We start from the raw sequence: 23972 nt of genomic DNA on the forward strand, positions 1-23972 counted from the left end.
GGAAGGATAGAAGTCTGTATGTGGAGAATCATTATTAATACACGGACTGTCAGTCCATTGCACGGGAGCAGCAGGACCTTACATAACTACACAGCCGACGGAGGCAGCAACCAAACCTGAGCCACTGAGAGGCAGCCAGGTCGTCCTTGGCCAAGGCACTAAATTCATATCTATTAGTATCTTAATGTAATTGGAGTGCTTTTTGTTTCCCCAGAAAGGCAATGGCTGACACAACATTGATCAGGCTGGTACCCATTGAGGCTAGATGCAAATGGCACCACTAATTACCAATCAGTCTCACTCCTTAACAGTTCATCTAACTGCTGGATGAGTGACTGCAGTTTAAAATTCATGCAGCACGACAGAAAATGAACCCGTGAACCTTTTGATGAGGCAAGAAAGCCCTGAGAGAAAGTGAAATGATTTGTTTTCACCACCTACAAAGGCAGACCGGAATCAATTACTCATGCATTCATATTTCAGATACAGCAGTATCAACAGAATCTGTAGAAACAGTCGACATAGGGGAGAAGGGCTACCCTGTATACGTACATGCTGCAGATTGCAAGGGACAAAGCCTGAATAGGTAACATGTAATCACTTTGTCCCAGTCAAAAAGAGCATGTCCAATTACTAGAGCTAAATCAAGCGTGCAGGTGCTCAGTCTGCTCCAACACTTTGCTTGGTTTGCCCCCCGATGGGACTCCAGAACAAAGATGCAGTAGGAAGGCTTAGTCTTATCAGCTGTTCCCTGGGGAAGGGACTTCACTTGCAATCATAGCTTCAACACCATCATCAGCCACATTTTAAAAGCTTCACTTGATAATAATCATGAGCCATGCATGTGACACACTTGCAGGTAGCGGCTACGCAGCTCTACCTTCTAACAAAGTGTCTGTGTTATCTGCACAGCAGCAGCCGCTTTGTTAAAACTACAAAAAAACAACAACAAAAAAAAAGCTACCGTGAACACTCACACCCACCCTCATCCACACGCACACAAACACACCAATCCTCCATATGAGGCGTGTCTGTTCCCATCTGACTGCCTCCTTTTCTATCCAGCTCCTGCCCTCTAGGTCTGTTTAATGGATCTGGCAGCCCTTCCCAGAAGCCGCCAAAGAGAACAGGTGGAGCAAATTAAGACACAGTCTGCGGCCTCGCTCGGTAGCTCAATTCACCACGGTGGCCCGCTGTAAGACACAGGCAATTTCCACTGAAATGTAATGTTGGCAGAAATGTACCCTCTCGGTCTCTGTTGCTCTGTAACTTCAGATTGCAAGACAAGAAATACAATGGGAAAACTGATTGAAGTTACCCAACTAATTTGACAGTTGTAAAAGGGGACAATACGGCTGCACGGAAAGCGACCAAAATGGAAACACATATAGGTCAAAGATTCAATTTTCTCCAAATTGGCCGAGGAATAGAGATCTAAGCTCGCTCTCCACTTGTACGCGACGCTGCCAGTCAGGACTGATGAACCATGTTTCTGGAATACACACAACTGGTGGCAGGGTTGTTACCACAGAATGAATCATTTAGAGGAGAATTTCTTCGAGTGCCAGAGCACACGTTCATAAAAAGGCAATAATAAAATGTCTCACCTTACTCTTGAGTTTTTGTGTACAAACAGCTTTAAAAATAAACCTCGGACCACTTCCAAAACATTACAACCACAATGACACAAACATGGGACAACACTTATAATAACATGACCGATAAATCAAAGCTGCAACCTCCATATCTAAATTTCTCACAGGGGAAACATGAAGTATGTTACTCTTACTACGTTTTTATCATGCAAAACTACACTTTTAACAAAAGTAACAAAGGATACAAAGAGAAAAGTAAAAATGATAAACATTTGTGAGGCAAATGACCATATTTGGTAACTTTCACATGATTTCGCATTAACAATAACATTAATTTCAGATGTTCCATGTGTTTGGACGAGTAAATCATTTTGGGTAATTTTTCAGATTTAAATTCATAACACATACATTTGGAGGACAGCAGGACTCAGTTATCTGAAGATTGTGACAACAGGCTGGTAGAACCTTTTCCAGATATTTACTGAGACATTTTTCCAATTAAGTATAATTTATTAGATATAGATTTAAGTGTTTTGCTCTTTTCAATAAATTTGATTAAACAGAAATTTCATAAAGTAGTGTTCACATCCTTCACTATATCCTCACATCCTTGTTTATTTCATAGTCGGTCTTCTAAACTTCCTGAGAACTTCAACAAGTGCAATTTAAAGGTTAATCTCCCAGTATTCTATAATTACGGTAACGAATTGGCAAATTTCAAATAGAAACGCAAAAAACTATTTAATGTGTCGGAATTGTTTGCATTGTTTGACAATTCTTAAGTTTGTTGCATCTTAAGTCTTAAAGCGCTTTCTTTTTTAGCCTCCTTTTATTTCAGTTGCTCTGCTAAATGTTGGCTTGTGTAATATAATTATCCGACTGACTTGACATTATGGTGTTTAGAACAGAGATTTACATTTCATGGGACTAAGTAAAGGTCATATTAAACATAAAAAAAGAATGATAGTAAAACATATACAATTAAATCCAAAATAATAGTGCAACACTGCCATAGAAGTGGCTCCTGGTGTGAGTACTATATTAAATAGCAGTGAGGTTACATGATACTCACCATAAACCCAGGGGCACATATACAGGAACCTGTGACAGGATGACAGTCGGCTCCATTGGCACAGCTGCAAGACAGCATGCATCCCTCTCCGTAGAACCCGGGCGGGCAGGTCTCATTACAGTAAAGCCCTGTCCATCCCGCAGAGCAGGTGCATTCACCAGAAAGAGGATGGCAGCTACGGTATAATGAGAGAGAAATATGGGACAACAACGGGAAGAAAAGGAGTGAGGTGAAGTTTTTGCTCTGCGAGTATCAACACTTCATTCCTGAGCTAGATCAAAGTGAGAAGTCTGCGCCAACAGCAATTCATCCATCTATGTGTCTACGTGCTTGTTTCAGGATAGATGAGGTGTCCCTTATCTCCTTCTTTCTGTAATGACTTCTATGGCCGATACCCAACTCCTGCCGGAATCAGGGCATTAACACTGCATTAACTATGAATGCTGCTGAGAAATTATGAATGAAGCAAAGGTCGCGATTAAAAGCTAACTGGATGACACGGCTGAAGGGTGTCCAGACTTCAGAATGAGCACTGGCTTAGAGCTAAGAAGAGACAAAATTGAGCTGCAGAAGTCTTTATTCATATAGAGCTACGGGGGGGGGGGGGGGCTTTTGCTTCAGGGCTTGGTCAGAGTAAAGCTGTGTGTGGCCTTGCACTGATGTCTCACTTACCTCACAGTGTTGGTGGTATTACAGGGGCAGTACTTGTCACAGATGAGGCCGTACAGGCCTGGAGGACAGAATCTCTCTTGGCAATTAGGACCTTTAAACCCTGTTTCACATAGACAGGCTCCATTGATATGGTGACACTTGGCTCCATTCTGACACTCACACCTCTGGTTACACTGCGGACCGTAGGTGCCTACAGGACAGTCATCCTGACATCTGCAGGAAAATTACACAGCAATGACACACTCTTTTAAATTGGTGCTATAAAAATATCAGGTACATGTTGAAAAATTTTAGTGTAGGAACATGAAATTCAGGAGGAGAAGCGCTGTACATGTAGTTCATAAAAATACTATATAGATTACAGCTGCAACAAATCAACAAGAATGCAGATTTGCTAAAAAGGAATCTTGACATTTTTAACCAATGAAATGTTTTTGATTCCAGTTTGTTGTTTTCTGTCATATGTAATAATTTGAATATCTTTGGATTTTAAAACTCTTCTCAGACAAAAACAGACATTTATGAACATCACTTTCAGTTTTTAAGAGCTGTATTAGAAATGTTTAATTATAAACAATAAACTATGTGATTGACAGATATTTAGCTTGCTAAAGTGTTTGAAAAGGTTGCAAGCTGTATTCAGTTTAAGTCAGTGTTTCTGGGTTCTGATGATAATGACACACTGTGCTGCGTCCATGTTCATCTATCAAACTGATTCGTATGAATGGATAATTATTTGGCATCTGCACATCTTAATGACCAGCCATTCAGTAGAAGCAGGTGTTTTGGAGCAGGGACACATACAAAACATGCACCAAAGCATAGATGAGGATGAGAAGACGGTGCCCAGTTTACACTTGTTATACTAGTATCATTGCCCCTGGCAACAGTATTGTTATTACAATTGAAAACATTAACTTTTGGATGTCTATTTTAAAAGATTGTATTATTTATGTGAAGCATCCCTATATGCCCTCTGCTTTAACTTCTCAATTTAGCTGAGAGCGCATGACAAAAAACACTCAATAATTGTTTTTACTAATGACACAGCTGTTTCAAGATATGAAGGCGTTGAAAAAAAATTAATTCCTCAATCATCAGATAAACTGAAAGATTTGAAGCCTGTCTCATTCATTCTTCATATGTGTAATTTATGAGTCGTCAAAATCAAAAATTCAGATCACAATCTATTTTTCGTTTCTGTTTTTTTATTCACCAGATGCCATAGTAATGACAATTACAATATCTAAAATGTAACTTTTTCTATTATATGTTATGAGAGCAAAATAATTGCCAAAACAATTAAATTTTCAATGGTTTTCATTTTTTTGACATGTTCCCATTTATAGACGTGTTTCCCCTGAGAAAGTACTTAAAGTTATTTAGACAGACTCAGTGTGCGCCTAGATTATAATCTGTGATAAACAGCAATATTAAATATTCTTATGAGATTACTTTTTATGAAGCGTGAAAATGTAACCCAAAAACAATATGAGTTAAGTTTGCACAGGGGAAACTTTGAGTAACAATTTAGACAGAGTGGTTATTATATATTTGAATAAAAACAGCACTGAAAATCCAACTCGAATACAGTTGAATGTATACAGTCTATGTATCATTAATAATTCATGTTTCAATATTAGCTTTGGAAATATTTTGTGAAAGCCCAGGCCAATGTGTTGAGAGAGTGCCTGTTAAGGAGGCCCCGAGAGCACCTCCGACTGCGAGCACTTCAGGATCTCTGCAGGGGTTGAATGCAGACTTGATAATCGTCATCATCCACAGAAATTAATATTGTTGAAGACTTTCTTCAGATAAAACACTAAAGTACCCCCCCCCCCCCCCCCCCCCCCCCCCGCCCACAATTTTTTTTTTTCCTTCAATAAAATATACTGACTTAACATTTCGATCCTGGTGGAGTTTTGGTCTCAGGAGTCCAACAAAGCTATTACAAATAGCTCAATTACATTATAAAGTGGCCACGTTATGTTTCATGTTTAAATTACACCAGCTTTACTTTTATCAGGGGACAATGGTATTATTATACCAGACAGGAGAGGGTGGGGGCTTACGCAATCTGAGATTATTCCTGGCAGGTTAATTCACCTGCCACTGACAAAATGAATGAGGGCAATTTTGCAAAATAATAAAGTAAAGGAAAGGTCTTGTAAAGGAAGTGTTTCCATCCAAGAGACAATTGCTTTAGCCGAGCTAATAAACCCAGGCTGCTCTGGGCTGCTCTGGCAGGCACAGGGAGCTGAAAAGATCTGTGGATTTCAATGAGACCTTAATATAAGCCCATTACTTATAATTAATGAGCAGAATCCAAACAGCATGTAGCCTATGGTGAGATCAATGGACAGGCTGGGAGTGGATGAGCATGAAGGCTGAAGACATGAAACCTTGCTGGCCAGCATGAAGTACAAGATTAATTAAACATACACATCCCTATTACAAGCTTCCAATCCGCCTTCAGATGGACTAATGGGCATTTATACATGCTTATTTCTCTTGAGCGTGAAATTATTCGAGCATTTCCTTTATCTTTCACAGAACAGCCAGGTTTGTGGCTCATTTAGAAGTCAACAAAGAGAATAGGTCAATGTTTAATGTGTGGCTGTCTGCATGAAACCATTCTTTTGCATTAAATACTAATATCAATAAATCATGCCTTTGTCTGACCCATTTTCAAAGTAGGAGGACAAAAGTTTGTACCAAGTACTTCACAAAAGGCTTTTATGCATAATAATGGAGTGGCCTCTCTGCCAGGAGTGTCAACCGCGTACCTGCGGCCGCTGAAGCCAGCTGCGCACTGGCACTGCCCCGTGACGTGGTCGCAGAGTCCGCCGTTACGACAGGAACAGTCTTTGCTACAGTTGATGCCGTACTTGCCAGGAGGGCAGTGGTGAGCACAAACCGAACCCTTTGAAAAGCAGCCAACAAAAGCACCACATGAGACACATCGCTCATGATTAAACCTCATCAGCGCTGAAGAGCCTGAAAATAAACTCTTTACACATGCTACTGATGTTTAGACGACTCACACACAGTGTTAAATGGTGGTTCATCTATTTGAGACTGTGGTTATCAAAGTGTGGAGACCCAGAATGAGGAGATCATTGCTTTTTATAGTCTATGGATCCTAACAGCTGTTAACAATAATAGGGTAAATTATTATAATGCGATGATATGAAAAAACATCAAGAAGTCTGGTGTTCTACCTATAATTACAACTTGGCTTGAGACAGAGTGTGAAGTGGGAGAGTTGCGGGAAATAATGTTAAATCACACTAAATACTTGTGATTAGAACATAATGTTGTTGTACAGATTGTTCACACATCAACTAAAGAAAGTCAGTCTGCTTCAAAGTTGAATTCAGAGGCAACGTCCAAAGTTGTCAGTCTTTCTTTTTTTCTCTCTGAACTACTTTTTCTTTCTTCCAGGCAGCAAAAAATCCCCCAGGTTTATTCAAAACTGAGTGACGTATTGATCCTCAGCTTACTGTTCTCATTGTGTTTGACTGCTGTAAGACTACCTAAGGGACTTTTCTGTGTTTTCCTGGAACACCTATGACATTCAGACTTTTTTGTTCCCCACCCGACGTTTCTTTCTCATTGCGTTCTCAGTTTTTGCTCGTGTTACCTACCGTCCAGCCAGAAGGGCAGGAACAATCTCCGGTGATGTGGTGGCATGTTCCTCCGTTCTGACAGGGGCAGCGTTGCTCACACTGAGGCCCGTGACTACCGGAGGGGCAGCGCTGTCCGCAGCTGTCGCCACACACATTGACAGTCAAATGTTTCGCACACATTTTCAGACATTAACATGGAAGACTAAAGAATAAACATGTTTCTTGTACTCACAAAGCCCCCGTGTACCCCGGTGCGCAGATGCACTCTCCCGTCTCGTGGTTGCAGGTGGCACCATTGAGACACTGGCAGGTTAAATGGCACAGCTTGCCATAGTAACCGTGCTCACAGGGCTCTTCACAACGCCATCCCTGGTACCCATCAGTGCAGACACAGGCACCTGTGATGGGGTTACACTTTGCCCCATTTTGGCACTGGCATCGATTACTGCAGTGTGGTCCCCAGAAGTCACTCTCACAGCCTGCAGGCACACAGATAAGTGGCATCTAACAATTCAGAGTGACAACAAAAAGTAACACAACATGCACAATGACCCACCCACCCATCCATCCATCCATCCATCCATCCATCCATCCATCCATCCATCCATCCATCCATCCATCCATCCAACCATCCATCCATCCATCCATGGATTGTGGTCCAAAGTCTCAGACACTTTGCCAGTTATGTAACAGCATTCTCTCTTGGGAAAATTTGAATTAATTATGGTTATGTAAGAGCAAAAAATAAATAAAAGTCATAATATTACTTGTAATTGAATTTCTATGGTGCATGCAATAGCTCGTCATTAATAATAAATGTTAACAGAATTACTGTTTCCTACTAATTACTTCTTGTTATAGTGTGAAAATTGCTTAATGCTCCACTGGCTTACTGAGTGCCTACATTGTCAGTTTTCTCTGAATGCAATAAAAAGTCATAGTTTCGATGTGTCTAAAAGGTTTTTGTTTGTTTCTTATCTTACACTCCTACAAATGTGGGATGTTATTTTTTTACTGTCAACAAACGGAAAAAGATCAAAAACCTGCTGTAAACTGAAGCCAAAATATTATCTGTGCAGCCACGGGCTGATCTAACCTATTCGTTTGTGCCACAGGCATCGATTAAAAACACATCAGTGAGCCTGAGAAAAACATGGGTCTTCATTACCAGAAACATCACACTGGCACTGAAGTTTATGATCTGATACTACATACTGTACATCAGCCAGCTGCTGCAGCGTGATACTCAGCATACAAACAATGGCACAAGATCATTTGAATGCTTGTTAAAGGGGTACGTAAAGGTATTTATAGGCTTTTCTAATGTCTTATTTTATTTCCATCTTCAGTAGGATATAAATTTGGGGTTGATGCTCACAGAGGATCCAGAGGCCAAATGTAGGCTTTTGAGAGATATGTATGATCAAACATTATAGGTTTTTGTCTTTTCGTCGATTTGTTTCCTCAACAGTAACAGAAACAATAAAATTATATTTAATTTGTTGATTCACTGTTTGTATCCATGATGGGGGTGAAAGGGGAGCAGGCATATACAATTAATAATGCTGCCAGGCAACCATTAATCATCAATCTCTCACATTCAGAGAAACGTACATATAAACACAGAAGAAACATAGAAACTCCACACAGATAACATGAAGTTCACAAATCAAAGCCTGATGCTTCACTTCCCACTAACAAACACTGCAATTATTGCAAAACTTGTTTTACACAAATTCAAAACTGCCAAACATGCACAAAGTAAAATTCATGTCTCCTGTCAATATGAGTGTTACACAGCATTAATCAAACACTAACCACATGGCAGATCAAACAAGGGACTAAAAAAAGCTCCCGGCTTGATAAACAGCACACAAATAACACTTTTACCTTCTAGACAGATAACATGATCAAATAATAAAACTTTATAACTGTATTTATTCATATTGACTAAATATATTACAGGGAACGTTTGGCTGATGATCTGATTTCCAGAAAAATTTGATATGAATAAATTGTTCACTGTACGTTTGAGTAAAAATAACATTTAATGATGTGATGCATGTGATGTATTCCTGAGTTCAGGATTTATATACACATTTTTGCGAGTCGGTCAGTTGAGAAATTGCCATATCCAGCTTTTTAAAAGGTGATTTGAGGTGTATGGTATATACATGCATGACTAAGTTCATCCTGTAACAGCAGAGTCAGTAGTTCAATCGTAGGCTTCACCCCTTTCACTTGCCAAACTGCTATTGAGCAAGGCACTGACCTCTAAGTTTGTATCCACAATAAAAAAAAAATTCAAAAAGGTTTAAAACAATTTTTTAAACCTGCAGAAACTACATCTTCTCTACAAATGAAGGCTGCCACTGATGTGTCGCTTTAATATTTAGATATTTAGGTTTAAATTGATGGAGTGGCCACTGGTCCAAGGTGTACCCTGTCTTTGCAAGCTGGGATTGACTAAAGCACACACCTGTACTTAATGAAGCCGGCTAACACAGCGGAATGAATGAGTGATTTATTTTTCAATGTAAATAACATTAAGTTGGACATGTCCTCTTTGTTACATTGTTTTCTTGATGTCTACTTCTGCATTACAGGAGCTATTCATCAGTTTTGGCATTGTCCATTATGACATGGTGTAACAGTTTTTTTCCATTAAAAAAAAAAAACAACAACATACTGACACGATAAGATCACATCACTTTCATGATTGAAGTTTCTACAGAAAGTTGGCGCATAAGGCAAAGCAAGGCAAATTTATTTATATAGCACCATTCAGACACAAGGCAATTCACAGTGCATTACAAAGAAATAAAATAAATATATTAAAACGCATTTAATCTATGGAAAAACATTAAATAGGAGGATCATGCAAAAAAGAAAAAAGCTGAATTGTGTTGTCAAGTCAAGTTTGATAACAGTATGATGCTTTAGGTCAGGGGTGTCAAACACATTTTAGTTCAGGGGCCACAGACATCCCAGTATCAGCTAGAGTGGGCCAGACTGGTAAAATAGTGCTGTAACAATCTTAAAATTTTAACTTTAAAGTTTTTCTTTGTTGTGGCGCGGAGTATACGTGACGGAAATGTCTATATTTTCGCAAACCACAAAATGTACTACCAAAAATGATAAAGTCCATTTTAAAGATATGTTCTGGTGCAAAACGTGAAATGTCCCAAAAAACTTCACCTATAACTGTTTTGCATTATGGATCTTTTTACAAACTCACGCTGACAGCATGGTTTTGAGGTGAGTTAGGAGCAACGAGGTGGTTAATTTTCAGGCCATCATCACTGACATCTCAGCTCAGGTTTCAGTGTTGTGTTGTGTCTGCTACCCGTAAGAAATCAAATGTTTTCTTTGAAATCTGTACAATTTGCTTGGTGGTTTGTCGGGTCGGATTAGAACCTCTTGGTTTCGGTTTTGACCCACGGACCTTATGTTTGACACCACTGCTTTAGATACTGAACAACAACAGCTTTTCTGGTCATCCACACTATAATGACTAGATGTTAAAATCCCCTTTAATCTTTGTTACTACAAGCAACCCTGTTCTCAAATCATGAAAAGTAACGTGTCATGAGACTTGTATTAAATACATGCATGCCTCTCTGATGTTTAATGTAATTCCTGTTTCATCTCTCGTTAAACTCCTTTACTACCAACACACTAACTGAGACCATCAAACAGGTGTTGATCACAGTTGTGTTACTAAGAAATTGGTAGTGAAATAGACAGAGCAAAGTGAGAATATGTGATGGTGATGTACCACAGCATTCACTGGGAGAAGTCTTCATAACACCCTGATTTTAATCTGCAAAACAGGGAAGCACATGTGCAGGCTGTTCACACCTCTTGGTGACTACAGGAAAAAGCAAAGGAAGCCTCAAAGACGAACATGGAATGAGTCATTTTTCATATATAACAGTTTGGTACTTTAATGTTTTTTAACACCTTCATCAGGTGCAACTTTGGCAGCAAGCTGTCAGAATGGGCAGTGAGGGGAAAACAAAAAATCCTGGACAGAGTGAAATTATTAAACTGCTGTGATTCTGCCTATAAAATCCCACTTTTCAAACTTTCTTTAACGCTGTGACTTTTGGTAACGGAAGTAGTATTGCAGAAATACTTAAATAGTAGTAATAAATGAAATACACCACAGAGAATTAGGGAGGCCAAGCAGTACCAACAATCTTGGGGCCAAAGGGTTTACTGTTCCTGCATGATTTTTAATTTCTGAGAAAAAACAAACAAAATGAAAAACTGAATGAAAAGGAATATTTAGTTAAAAGACATATTTTCAGAAAACAAAATTGATAATAAAGGAAAAAAAGACAGATTTCAGTTGCAGTTTCAGAATAAACTCAATATAAACACAAGATACTTCATGCAACTAACATGCAAGACACAAGCTATTCTTCTTACTGCCTGTAGGAACAAGATATTTTAATGTGAAAAACATGAGGAGGTCTTGCTTTTCAAAAAAAAAAACAGCTACTTGGTGTGAGATGAAGCACATGTGAAATGAGTTGGAGGGTTAAAGACATGAAAGGCACACAAAAATCCCACAGGTGTCATCCTGATGAACTACAAAACCTTCTATTGGGCGATGTGTTTGATCTGAACGGAAATCAAAGTATTAACAAGAAAAAAGTTAGAAAAGTACAAGCTTTGCGTCATTATGCGACGTGACAAGGTGATGCCTGCGGAGATGAGGAAAATCCCACATACCAAAGGAAACTGGTCGGTTCAGAATAACTCAATGAATCTCACAAAGTGCAGGGAAACAGTTCATTTCCAGGGTTAAATGAACAACGAGCTTCTATGTGATGAACAATCAGCTCTGACGGGGAGAGCAGTCTTCACTTCCACCAGAGTAATTGTTGTTGGGGTTTAGCGATGATTAAAGCGACTGGTAATGCCTTATGTCTCCCTGTCATCAGCAACAGCAGCTGTATTTTCTCACACAAATGCCCTGCTTGAGATCCCGGCTGGCACAACAGCCAGGAGGGTGAATATTCCACTATTGATTCCCCCATCACTGCAATCTCAGTTGTAAATATAAAGACACTACGCCCCTTTCCTTGTACGCTCACTTTGCCAGAGCTATGATCAGACAGGGCCAGAGCTTAATGAACCCTGTTTTGTGCTCGACACTGAAGCCTGTTTTTCCAGGTGCACAGCAGGAAGATGATCAGCCCTTCCCTGATAGAGACAGGTCTGCCATGAAGGGGGTCCTGAAACACTGGGTTAGAACAGTATTATCTTTGTGGTTGGACTGACTGGAAGCCACATTACAGGGCTCACACTGATTTGATCTAATCTGCTGCTGGCCTCCTCTCTGGCATGAATGAGCTCCCTGAAGGTTCAGACTGCTGCCACGCAAACGACCCAGGCACATTAAACCTGAGGAGTGTGCGGGCGGCTGTGGTAATGGATGAGCAGTTTAGCTGCAACTTGGTTTTGCACTCCATAAGCACTCGTCAGAGCTCCCTCAGCACAACTGAAAAATAGGCAGTGTCTACATAACTCGAGGCGTCATCACCTCTGGTTTGCGCACAAATCTTGACCACATTATTACAAAGTCCAGCGAATATCTTACGCGTATAACTAAAAATATGTCAGTAAAATTAAAGAAAGGAAAAAATCTGGGGAGGCAGAGAAAACAGAAATAAACTAAAATCTATCCAGCACTTAATTTGCAGACTTTTCTGGTGCTTAGGAACTCAACCAATGTTGCCATTTGAAGTTTTAAACCTTCTTTAGCTTGCAGTCGGAGGCCTCAGCACATTGAGAGCAAAGCCCATTATCTCGCTGTCTCTCTCCTGCACAGAGGTTCTCAAACTTTACCCAGTAGCCTCTCACTTCCCAGCTCTGACAGCATTTAACTGTGATTAAGGAGTCAGAGTTCATGATGAGCTGCCGGCAAAAACAGAGAGAAACAGCTGAAGGAAAGTAGCATGTAGCATTGAAGGCTTCAGCTTCTGGAGAGCACAGCTAAATTGCGTGCAGTGATGAGGACCCCTGTGGGTTGTGGTGTGTAGGCAACGAATCCCACACAAGTCTGCAGCTAGAGAAGTTGCTGTCCAACCCATTAACTGGTTTGGCCCGGGTCACTGTACCTCACCATACACTCGGCAGCCCAGGCTCTCAGTGCTCATAATGCATAACAGTGAGAATGTGGATAACCTCACACACGGGGAAAGGTCCAATCCCAAGATGCTGGGTAAAATCCCCTTGGCTGGAACAAAAGAGATCACGACAACGGCTCCCGGCAGGTAGTAAACTTCTGAAGGTGGTGTCCAAGAACGAAGGGGCTGAGAGAGCCATCATGGTGGTGCTGAGCTTTGAAGTGTGCTCAAGTGACTGTATAATCAGAGGCTAACTGCAACCGGATTAAAACCAAACAGCTTTCAGCAGCTGACTTCATTCAGAACTTCTCCTGAACTTGGCCTCTGCTGCAAAATGTTTGTCACTGTTTGTCTATGAGGAGAAGTGTGTGCCACAGAAAGCTGCCGTAAGCTTCTCAGAGCTAAATGCAAAATGAGAGCCTGAGTCAATCTCTTTAAACACAGAATATCTCCCCACATTCAAACAGCAACAGAGTTTTATACTTCATTTATTCAGTTGGATGCAAGGCAAAAGAAACAAAAAAAACTTCAATTACAATCACGTCTGGTATGAACACTGGCCACTTGAGGTGGTCGGTGCAGACGGCTGCTCGCTGCTTTGCCAGCTCTAACTGGGAAAAACCATTATATTGCGGCTGGAATATTTGGCATGAAAGTCGACTTTGCTTCCAGCCGCCTGAGTCACTCACTGTCACATAACTATTATTAACACACACACTGTTGACGCTTGAGAAATAACTTAACTAACGACATTAGGAGGCAAAACGCTCAGACTCCAGAGAACCTTTTTAGTCGTTACTTACTTTTTAGCAGAGCTCGTTGCAAAGCAAAACAACGTGACTCATTGTCTTGATGAGTCTCCTGCACTTCCTCCTGAGAGGAATGCACCTCCGAGTCCATACTGTCTGATTCAGACTGTGTACCGCCGGCTTTGTTCTCTTTCATTCGGTCTTCTTTTTTCCCTTTTTTTTTTTTTTGACAGATCTGAATTTTCAAATTACACATCATGGCCAGAATTAATGACGACAAGTCACCACTTACAAATGGCATAAAATGGCAAGCTTTCATTGGGCATTTTAGGTATTGAAATCTCTCTTCTTTTTTTTTTTAAAGGAACAATGAAATAATTCTTTCAGCAATTTATTCTGACACAAGAATATGGAATATTCCCCTATTCAACCAATATGAGCTATTTTGTAATTGGAGTCATTCAATAATAAAGAAATAAATAAAACGACTCAACATGCAGCTATTCATCACAGCTCTCCGACTCAATGACACAGAGGAATAGAGAGAAAAGCAACAGAATGGTACCAGAGTCTTGAGTGAAAGTGATGATTGTGTAAAGTGGTAAATTTGCCCTGAGTGATGAATGTCTCTCAGCTTTCTTAAACTTGGGGCAGTAAAAGCTGTCAATATGCTACAAGACAGGGCCTACTGCCTCCCCCATGTTCTGCTGACACCTATTATGCTGTTATTTATTAGATCCCAGAAAAAGACAGACACAACAAGGAAGAAAAAAAAAAGTTTCAATACAGCCATGAGAGCTTGACAAATGAATTTCTAAATATACAGAAGAAACTGCCAATAGTCATGGGGCACGTTCTGCTGAATTGGAATAACAGCGTGCTGCAGCTTCTGCTGTTGGGGCGTGTCTTTTGTCCTGCCCTAATTCATCTTAGCTGAACCCCTGTGCGTCCATATTTCCCCCAGGGGGAAGAGCAGCAATGGACCGAGCGACAACACAGCGACTCTCTAAGCAGTTTGCTGCTCACACAGTTCACTATAATGCACCATATGCTCCCTCCTGAACCCACCTCACATGCGGATAAGAAGTAACAAGATCGGACTCTTGCCCATTTGAAACCAGAAAAACTACTGACTAAATAAGTTAATTGTTTTAGGACTATGCATTACTGATTAAAAAGTCTGGCCTGGTTGTTTATCCCAAGAAGGATCTGATCATTTGTCTGAGTTGTGCTCAGGATGTGAACCAGGATCAATAAGAGGTTTGCAGGTGCCAGCCGGCTCCTCTGCAGCACAGCTCTAACAGGGTTAACAGGTCTTCAGTGGTGGACTAAGACAGACAAGGCCAAGTCACCCAACACTTTATTCTAAACAAGCACTTAGAAGTGATGCTCTCTCTCTCTCTCTTTCTCTCTCTAATAAAGCTGGGGACATTGAGCAGTAATGCAAGCAGCCTGCGAGAGAAGCTTCGCCCCAGTGCAGTAAACCACTCACTTGTTCAACAGAACCTGACACAGCTCATGAAAGCTTCTGGATCAGCAAATTGTTACACAGCCCACTGCTCCTTCCAATTAATAATTTACCCTTCACCCTGTCCCGCAGAAAACAAACTCTGTGTTCTCTTTCTACAGGACAACAACAACAAAAAAAATCAGTCTGAGAAGAGATGTTTTTTTTTTTCTTTGTGCACAGCTTCACACAGTGACTGGAGTATAAATAAAGACCTGATCGTCGAGCCCCACAGACACAACACACACACCACTCAGTCACTGGAAGTGATGTGGCTGCTCAAAAATAGTGTCAAACCAATAAAACCAACTGTTGCCACACTTAATTTGCACACATTGATTTCCTATTTTCAATTATTAATTCTAATTAGAATGAAGTAGAATCTGCCATAGGGCAACAGCAGTCAATGTAAAGGGGTGCAGTCACAAAGTCACGGAGTGGAGACTAATTTAGGTTCATATAATGCCAATACAGGCAAACCCCCACCCCCACCCTAACCCCAACCCCCAACCCCGCCCGATACCTCCACATCCACTTCCCCTACATATGCTGACACCTCAGAGGAAAACCCTCAACTATTAAATTGAATGTAGTGGCTTACATGACCTAACCAGATGGAAATTTTAACAATTGATAAGAAAAAGAGCACTGTTTAAATATGTGTGCATCAGTAGATATAAGTTAATAGTCTCATACATTTATATGTGCTGGATTACATGTGTGTTTCAACAAATATGAGTAAATATTTGTATGTATTCTCAATATGATAGAATGTGGTCTGACTATTCAGTACCAGTGACAGTGGAACAGGTGGGTGGGGGTAAGAGTAACCTAATTCTTCCTTAAAGAGAGCAAAGAAAACACTAACCTTGAAGGAGTCAAGTCACAGTTCGAGTTGCTTATAAAGACAACAGATGCTACAATAAGCAACTAAAGTAGCAATTTAAAAAAAAAAACTAACTATGAGATGAAATTTAAACAGAGTAAAAGGATGAAAATGCCGTCAGCATTATAGACCCTCATCTTGTATTTTCTGAGGGTCTTGGCTAAAATGATAAGATTATATTTTGTAATTCATATATTTGTTCACTTTGCGTGCAGTGATGTGAGAGGACGTTGTGTATTTTAATTAAACAAATGCGACTGATGTGATTTGCATAAGTGGTCGTAATAAACAAGGTGCTAAACTACAGAAAGCTGCAGCTGATGAATTTGTGTACATGCAACTAATTAGTGCACAGTATGTGTACATAGTGGGGCTTCTGTAGTTCATCCAGCAGCAGATTATGACTTACTCCAAATATCAATGTGTAGTATTTCATCAGAGGAGGGAGAGCAAGTTGTAGGTGAATTTAGGACTTGCTATCAGGGGGTGAAGGCTTGAAAGAGATTTTTTAAGCCAGTCTGTTTCAAAATCTACATGACATCAATTATCTATGTATATTCCAGGCTGCTGTACTGAAAAAAAAAAGGGTTATAAAAGCAGCTTCTGTTTGTTGCATCGTGGAAAAAAAACCAAAAAAACTCCACAAAATCACTAGCGCAGCATGCCACTCTATACAAACAACATAACATCCCGCAGCCTGCAGCGATAAGGGCGAGCCCCTCTGAGATCCACCACACTGCACATTCAGCCGAACACAAAAGCTTTCATTTTACACTGTATCGGACACAACTGGCCATTATGCACACATTATCAACCCTAAGTAGTCAATGTAGCAGATACATGTTACTGTTGAAAAATAGTCCTAATAGTTTCATTTATTTCACATTTTCAGTTGTAACGATTACTACTTAAAACCCAAATATAATAACCAGTTGCGGCATGTTTGTTTTTCTAAATGACATGAAAAGTGGAGAGCGAACTGGAATGAAACAAAACAAAAAAAGAGCATTTTGGTATCATCCTTCAAAGACAGCATGGCAACAATTAATGATCATGTTCATTATTAATTTGCTGATTACTATCTGCCAATTACTAATCTGCTATTCATTTGGTCTAGCAATTTTAGGCAATTCTGAAAACCATCCATCAGTGACATCAATGTTAAAAGTGGATGTGACATGAAACTGCTTGCTGAATATCGAAGTGTCACAAATTCTCTTAAAGCTGTTTAGTGTGGATGAAAATTATCATGATCAAGGCGCGACAGCTACAGAATATTTTGTGTGATTGGATGAAAAATAATTGTAGCAAATATTTATTTGCCACAATTGTTGCCAGGTGCATAGTTGTGTCTAAAAATGTGAATATCATTCAAAGAATAATCATTTTGGGGGGCAGTTCTTTCTACATTCACAACAAATAAACCAAAAACTTTGAAGTGATGTTAAATTGTAATTATTAAAGTTGTGATTTTTAGTGGAAAAAGAATTGGAAAAACATCTGATTATATAAACTTTTCTAACATTTTGAGATACACTTTTGCCTATGCAATTTCTCATTCGACCAGGTAGGCGGTATCTCAAAGCTAAATCAATCGGGTCAACTAGATTTGCTCAAATTCCTTGGAAGATTTGGCTTTATCAGTTGATGCTGTTACAAGACATATGATCAAGTCCAACTGACCTGATTAAATTTGCTTTGAGATTAAATGTAGTATTAGCTGAAATAAAATAAACAAAGACTTGAAACTTTTCAGTTTATCTAAACTAACTCCACAATATGTACCTTTCACAGTTTGACTTAAGACAGGCAAACTTATTTTTAATATATCACATTTTTTTGAGAAGCACCTGTATATAACTGTTTACTAAATTGATTAATTGTTTCCGTCAAACCAATACAGCACTTGTTCACAAGTCTGTCGTAAAGTAAATAGCGAGACAGGTGGCCACCCACGCTCACATGCAGACCCCAGGACAGTTTAGAAACTTCAATTCACCTAAAACGCATGACTATGGGAGCAAACCCATAGGACCCAGCGATAACCCAGGAACAAACAAGGACAACACACAGATTCTACAGAGAAAATATCAATAACTGTCTTCTCGCTGTGAGACAAAGGGGCTAGTTACTACGTACAAGGAGTGATGGGGGAGCATTTTAAAATTGAACTACTGCAGGACTGACCCATCACACTTTAGGAGAGAAACTTCAGGCTCACACTCACCCTGCACGCCTGTTTGACTCAGCAAATACCACATTTTCATTAAATTCCAGATTTCTTGTTTTTTCAAAATAGCATACATTGTCAATGGCAGATAAAGGTTTGTATTTTGAAAGTGAAAACTAAATTGTTATTATAGTCTTGCAATTAATCAACATTATAATACATAATTACTTTTATAATAGTATTCTCTCCAAAAACACGACATAAAGCTGGATGATTCAAATATTTATATTATTTCTGCATTATGCTTAATGCTCTTTTGTTATATGTCATTTCATTTTTATACTGCGTACCCATCTCCCAACATCTGCTCTGTTTATAAGTCTCGTTAAAAGTCATAATAGTGTAGAATTGTATAATTATGACCGTATGTTCAACCTACAACAAACCTGTAGAGTGACTCCATTTGGCCCACAGAAGCACGTATCCATGCAGGCACACTCATTCACCCAAAAAGGAACTTAATTGAAAAGTTAAAAAATAAAATGTAACAGGTGAAACAAATATGTAACACTTGAGTGTTTCACAGTGGAAAAGGCTTCAGGACATCCAGTGAAATGTCTAAAATCACTCCACCAGCATAATTCACTTCACAGCTGACTGGCCAGTTTGACTGGTTTGTTGCGGAAATATATCAACCTCAAATGAAATACTTTGGTCAGGAGAAGACAGTAAAGGAGAGATCTGGGATGTTTCTGCGGGTAAGTTTTTCTATTATAAATGAGAAGAATCCAAACTTTCACACCCATAAGCTGCTACCTGTGAAATTGGATACATTACGCCGCTACGTCTCAAACTTCACGAAGATCGGAAGGAGCACAGATACTGAAGGAAGAAAGATGTTTGGGAAGTGAGCAATGTTGCTCCTCTTAAGGATGTTGGATGATGAATTTTTACAGATGGATGCCGAAAACTTTCTCCTGCAAAGTTAAACAAACAGGACAAATGGTTCAAAGTTTGAAACTGGGTGAAATGTGAATATCTAGCTGGATGCCAAGCTTATAAATTATGGGTAACATCCTGTCAGACTTGATCCTGACTAAAACACAGTCGTGATCGAAATTGTGTTTTCTGAGGCCTTGTCAAGTCAAAAGCACAATGACAATGACATTACAACTAATGGTAAGGGTATGGTGAGTATCACTGACTATATATCACTGACCATATCCTCATTATTGCACAAGTTAAAAGGTGAGGTATTTTAAGTTGCACATTTTCTAATCGGGTAGATAAATTACAATGGACAAGCGTAAGGGTTTCAGCAAACTTAATAATTGTGATGGTTTAATGGCAGGGTCAGAGCATCTCATAAACTGCTGGGATCCATCTCTGTCAAAAGTATTCCAAGGAAGGTAAAGTAATGAACCGGTGACATGACAGGCTGCTCAGGCTCACTGATATATGTGGGGAGTGACGGCTGGCCCACTGAGTCTGATCATACAGAAGAGCTGTATCTCAAACTGATGCAGAAATAATGCTGATTCTGACATGATGGAGGACACAGAGCATCACAATCAGTTGTATACAAGACATACCTAGAGCTTGGTAGCAATGTATTAATATCATGTAGTAATATCTTAAGGTAATAGATGTTTTAGCGCAGAGATATAAAAAAACCAACGGGTGTCCTGCAGGACCTGGGAAATGCAGGATTGAGAAAGTGGAACGACGATGAGAAGATTATGTGCTACACCAACCATAACTGTAATACTAAGTGAAAAATTGATAGTCAGAGTCTGTAATTAAACTCAACATTTGAAATACTGAAAGTTATACAACCTCACAGACACTCGCATTTACACCTATGGACAGAAGGTCAACAATTACCTCTAATGCATGCTTTCTAACTGGAAAAAAACCGAATACCCAAAAGAAAACTCACACCGGATTAACATACAATCTCCACACGGAAAGACTTAAGTTGCTTTAGTTATAAAATAGACCAAGCATACATTTTTGTTCCAATATTAAGATGTACATGTATGTATGTATGTATGTATGTATGTATGTATGTATGTATGTATGTATGTATGTATGTATGTATGTATGTATGTATGTATGTATGTATTTATTTATTTATTTATTAATTTATTACAAACTTAGGTTGTTTTTTGTGGGGTTTTTGGAGCACATGTTGGAAATAAAGGTCTTCAATTGAAGGATCAATTAGCCTTTAAGAAGAAGATAGTCTCACTATGTTGTAGTGTGGGTTTAAATGCAATGCCATAATTTAGTGTTACTATTTAAGCCTCCAGTGTAGTGTGAAAGTGTGTTCCAGTTATAGTAATAGGCTGATTTTTCATTATAAACTGTTGTGTCTCCTTGTCTTTTTTTCTGCAGGTCAGTTTTGCATGTTTAGTTTTTGGCCTAAGCTGCATACGGTGCAGTTATAAAATTGTGACCTTTTTTTTATGGGCTCAGAATTTTTGTTTTTGTAGTTAGCTTCGTTGGTTTAATAAAAACAAAACATCTGTCCTCATGCCTGCAGCTCAGCCTGTGACAGCAGCCCTGATATATTTGCTCTGAGTCTAGCATGCAAGCTTTATGGGTTTCATTCTTGGTATCAATAATATGTCAAGGATCTCGAGAATTTCTTAAGAAAAACACTAATCTAACCAAAACAGCGTCTGAGAGGACTGGATTCCAAAGCATTCGACTGGGTCAGTAGGACGCAAGACGCCCTTTTCAAAATATGATGTTTTTCAATATTTGAGAAGAAATCATCAAGATGTAGATAGTAAACATAATAATCTATAAAAACACACAATTTATCACATTATGAGAACTCGAGATTCAAAACTGTTTAAAATCTGCAGACGATCATTTACAAAAAACAATCAAATAAAACAAACTATCAATGTGTAATGCAAACAAACTAAAGGAGTCAACGCTATAAGATACGATCTAAAGTATCCTGCACTGACAGAATATGTACAAAGCCTTGTCAACACTAGCAGCTACATTTACAAACATCCAAGTTTGTTTTTTTTCTTTTGCAGTGCATGACTAAAACACAACAGGTGTAGAAAAATGTTTCTCCAAATGTTTCCCGTATCTGTGTGCATGATTATTTAATTTTTTACAAAACAGTACCTGCACAGAGAAGTAATAAAAGTGGAGTCAAAGAGCACCGAAAACCCATCGACCGGCTCAGAGAGGTGGATGAATGCAAATGCAGTGAAAATTATTAGTTTTTTCCATCCATCAACCGTGGCTATTTTCCTTCTGGCGGTGTGTTGCGCAAGCAAACAACGCCTGTCAGGTGTTTACTCAAAACAGCGATTTTATGCGTCTGACATGTCACAGCATATGGATACGTCCCTCAAGGTAAACACAAACGTGATTTAGCTTAAAGACAGACAATCAGCGCGTCCATCCACCTACCACATTAATCGCAACAATACAGAAACACATACGCTCGCGGAAACACAAGGATAATTGCTTTTTAATGATCTCACATTATGCAAATGCTCATCATGAAGCCATTAATCTTTGAGGGAGTTTCTACCTGCTTGACCACCACTGATGCCAAAAGACTGGCATACAATAGATGTGAAAAGTTGTGAAGCAGATACTTTAATGGGCATCCATCCATGCAGCCATGTGTTTTTCTTTTCATTATGATGCCAGAAAATATCACTTATACTTTAACAGAAATCTCCATTAGTAGGCAAACTCCTTTTGTCTCATTGATATTTGTCTAAAAATGCACAACATATGTTATAAGAGCCTGTTTAAACCAACTACATTGGCAGTAACTCCTGTGAAATATTTAAATATATCGGAAAAATAGAAGGTTGAGAAGTACAGCAGTGCATTATGCTCAATTAGGTAAGTAGAGAAGCGGGACTGGATGGATGGATAGCTGGTGCAATAAAAAGGGACAGGGACAGGAAAAACATCTCCAGCCTTTGATTAACTTAGAAAAAAAACCCTGTAGATTGGGATGTTTTTTCTTTTTTTCTACCCTCTCGCCGAGATAATATGAACCCTTTGGAGATTTCACCCAAAAGAAAAAAAAAAAAAAAAAAAAAAGGAAATCCTGGAGTTCATCTCAAATGAACCGCTGGCTCTGAAAGCAACGTTGTTATCCTAGTCTGTGAAACTCTCTCGGTCCATGAATTATTCCCTCCGATTCTCAAAGTCAAAGTGAAGTATATACAACAGCAACTTAGAGAGTATTGTGTGAGCGAGTGACAGAAAGAGAGAGAGAGAGAGAGAGAGAGAGAGAGAGAGAGAGAGAGAGAGAGAGAGAGAGAGAGAGAGAGAGAGAGAGAGAGAGAGAGAGAGAGAGAGAGAGAGAGTTACATTTGAGAGGCAGCCAAGAAAAGAATTGAGCTATCTGGGGGACTCTGGGTCAACGTGGGGCATAAATCCTGAATCTCTGACCACATGACATTTACTATGAGTGAAGAAACAAAGTCTGAAATATCTAAAACACAGATCTAATCACTGGTCAATTTTGATTAAAAGTTGAGGGCAAACAATTGGCACATGAGAAAGAAAAAAATCCGTTTAAAAACCTTATTTCAGAGTCAGTGGAAGGACCAGTGATATTGATCCACAGACCATAACCCTCTTTTTGTTCTGATGCGGAGGGCAAGTTTGTCATTCATGCTACAGTACGGCTGCCTGCGCCTGAAATGGAAGTGAGTCCCAGAATTATAATACGTGCTGATGTTTAAAGTGTAAGACTGGCAGAATCACATGGTGTCAGTTTCTTTGCAAACCCAATTCCTCACGGGGGATTCATCACTTTGAGGATGCGGGCGCCTGAACCAGTAAGTCAGCATTTTCTGTCTTTTATCCATCCAAACTCAATTGAAAGGTCTTAATGAAGCACACGCTACAGGACAAGATGAACTCCTGTAGGGCTGCATGTCTGCAGCTCAAACTTAACGTTGTAATAGGTGGTGATGCCAATTCAACGACACATCTGGTGCCTCTGACCTTGTTTTTTTTTTTTTTGTGTGTGTGTCTGTGTGTGTGTGATTTTATTCCAGCTTTGCTCACTAATTTTGAATCAGTTTCTGTAAGACACAGATTGGACTCTCATGACTGCATCCTTGTGTCTGGTAATGATTACATTTCCTCTAAAAAAAAAATTCCTTTGATCCTTATCATCCAGATGCCCTTTTTGTCAATGTTTAGATCCCAGGCTACATCTCTTTGTTCCACTTAGTAAGCCCGAGCTATGTGATAGCGTCTCTTCGCGTTTTGTCCTTTCCCTTTTTCCTCTGTGGCAAAAGCCACCAATTTAATTGAATTTCTGGGCTTTTAATGTCTGCATTACTCTAATCAGAGAGGAGACGAGTAGAGTTGTTTATCTCGACCTTGGCAGAATTAGCAGAGGGTATTTGTGGAGATGTTAATAACTATTCCGCGAGATCGTAACCTGAGCTTGTATTGATCAACTAGTCAAAGGTGCTTATAGACATTCCTGACACTGGCGTGCACTCAGGCACCAAGGGGGGGGGGGGGGGGGGGGGGGGTAT

General features: G+C 39.5%; 1 protein-coding gene across 1 annotated transcript in view; it reads right to left on the reverse strand.

The window, feature by feature from the left end:
* The window catches only part of megf11 (multiple EGF-like-domains 11), a gene marked incomplete at both ends in the record, with an annotated part of 60716 nt that overhangs the window by 20426 nt on the left and 16318 nt on the right, over positions 1 to 23972 (reverse strand). Inside the window, 5 exons of the mRNA XM_080474567.1 lie at positions 2668 to 2842; positions 3340 to 3552; positions 6126 to 6262; positions 6987 to 7107; positions 7201 to 7447. Coding sequence (XP_080330693.1) covers positions 2668 to 2842; positions 3340 to 3552; positions 6126 to 6262; positions 6987 to 7107; positions 7201 to 7447 — 893 coding nt within the window. The remainder of the gene's footprint in view (positions 1 to 2667; positions 2843 to 3339; positions 3553 to 6125; positions 6263 to 6986; positions 7108 to 7200; positions 7448 to 23972) is intronic.

This window comes from Lipophrys pholis, assembly GCF_963383615.2.
Source record: "Lipophrys pholis genome assembly, chromosome: 11".
NCBI lineage: Eukaryota > Metazoa > Chordata > Actinopteri > Blenniiformes > Blenniidae > Lipophrys > Lipophrys pholis.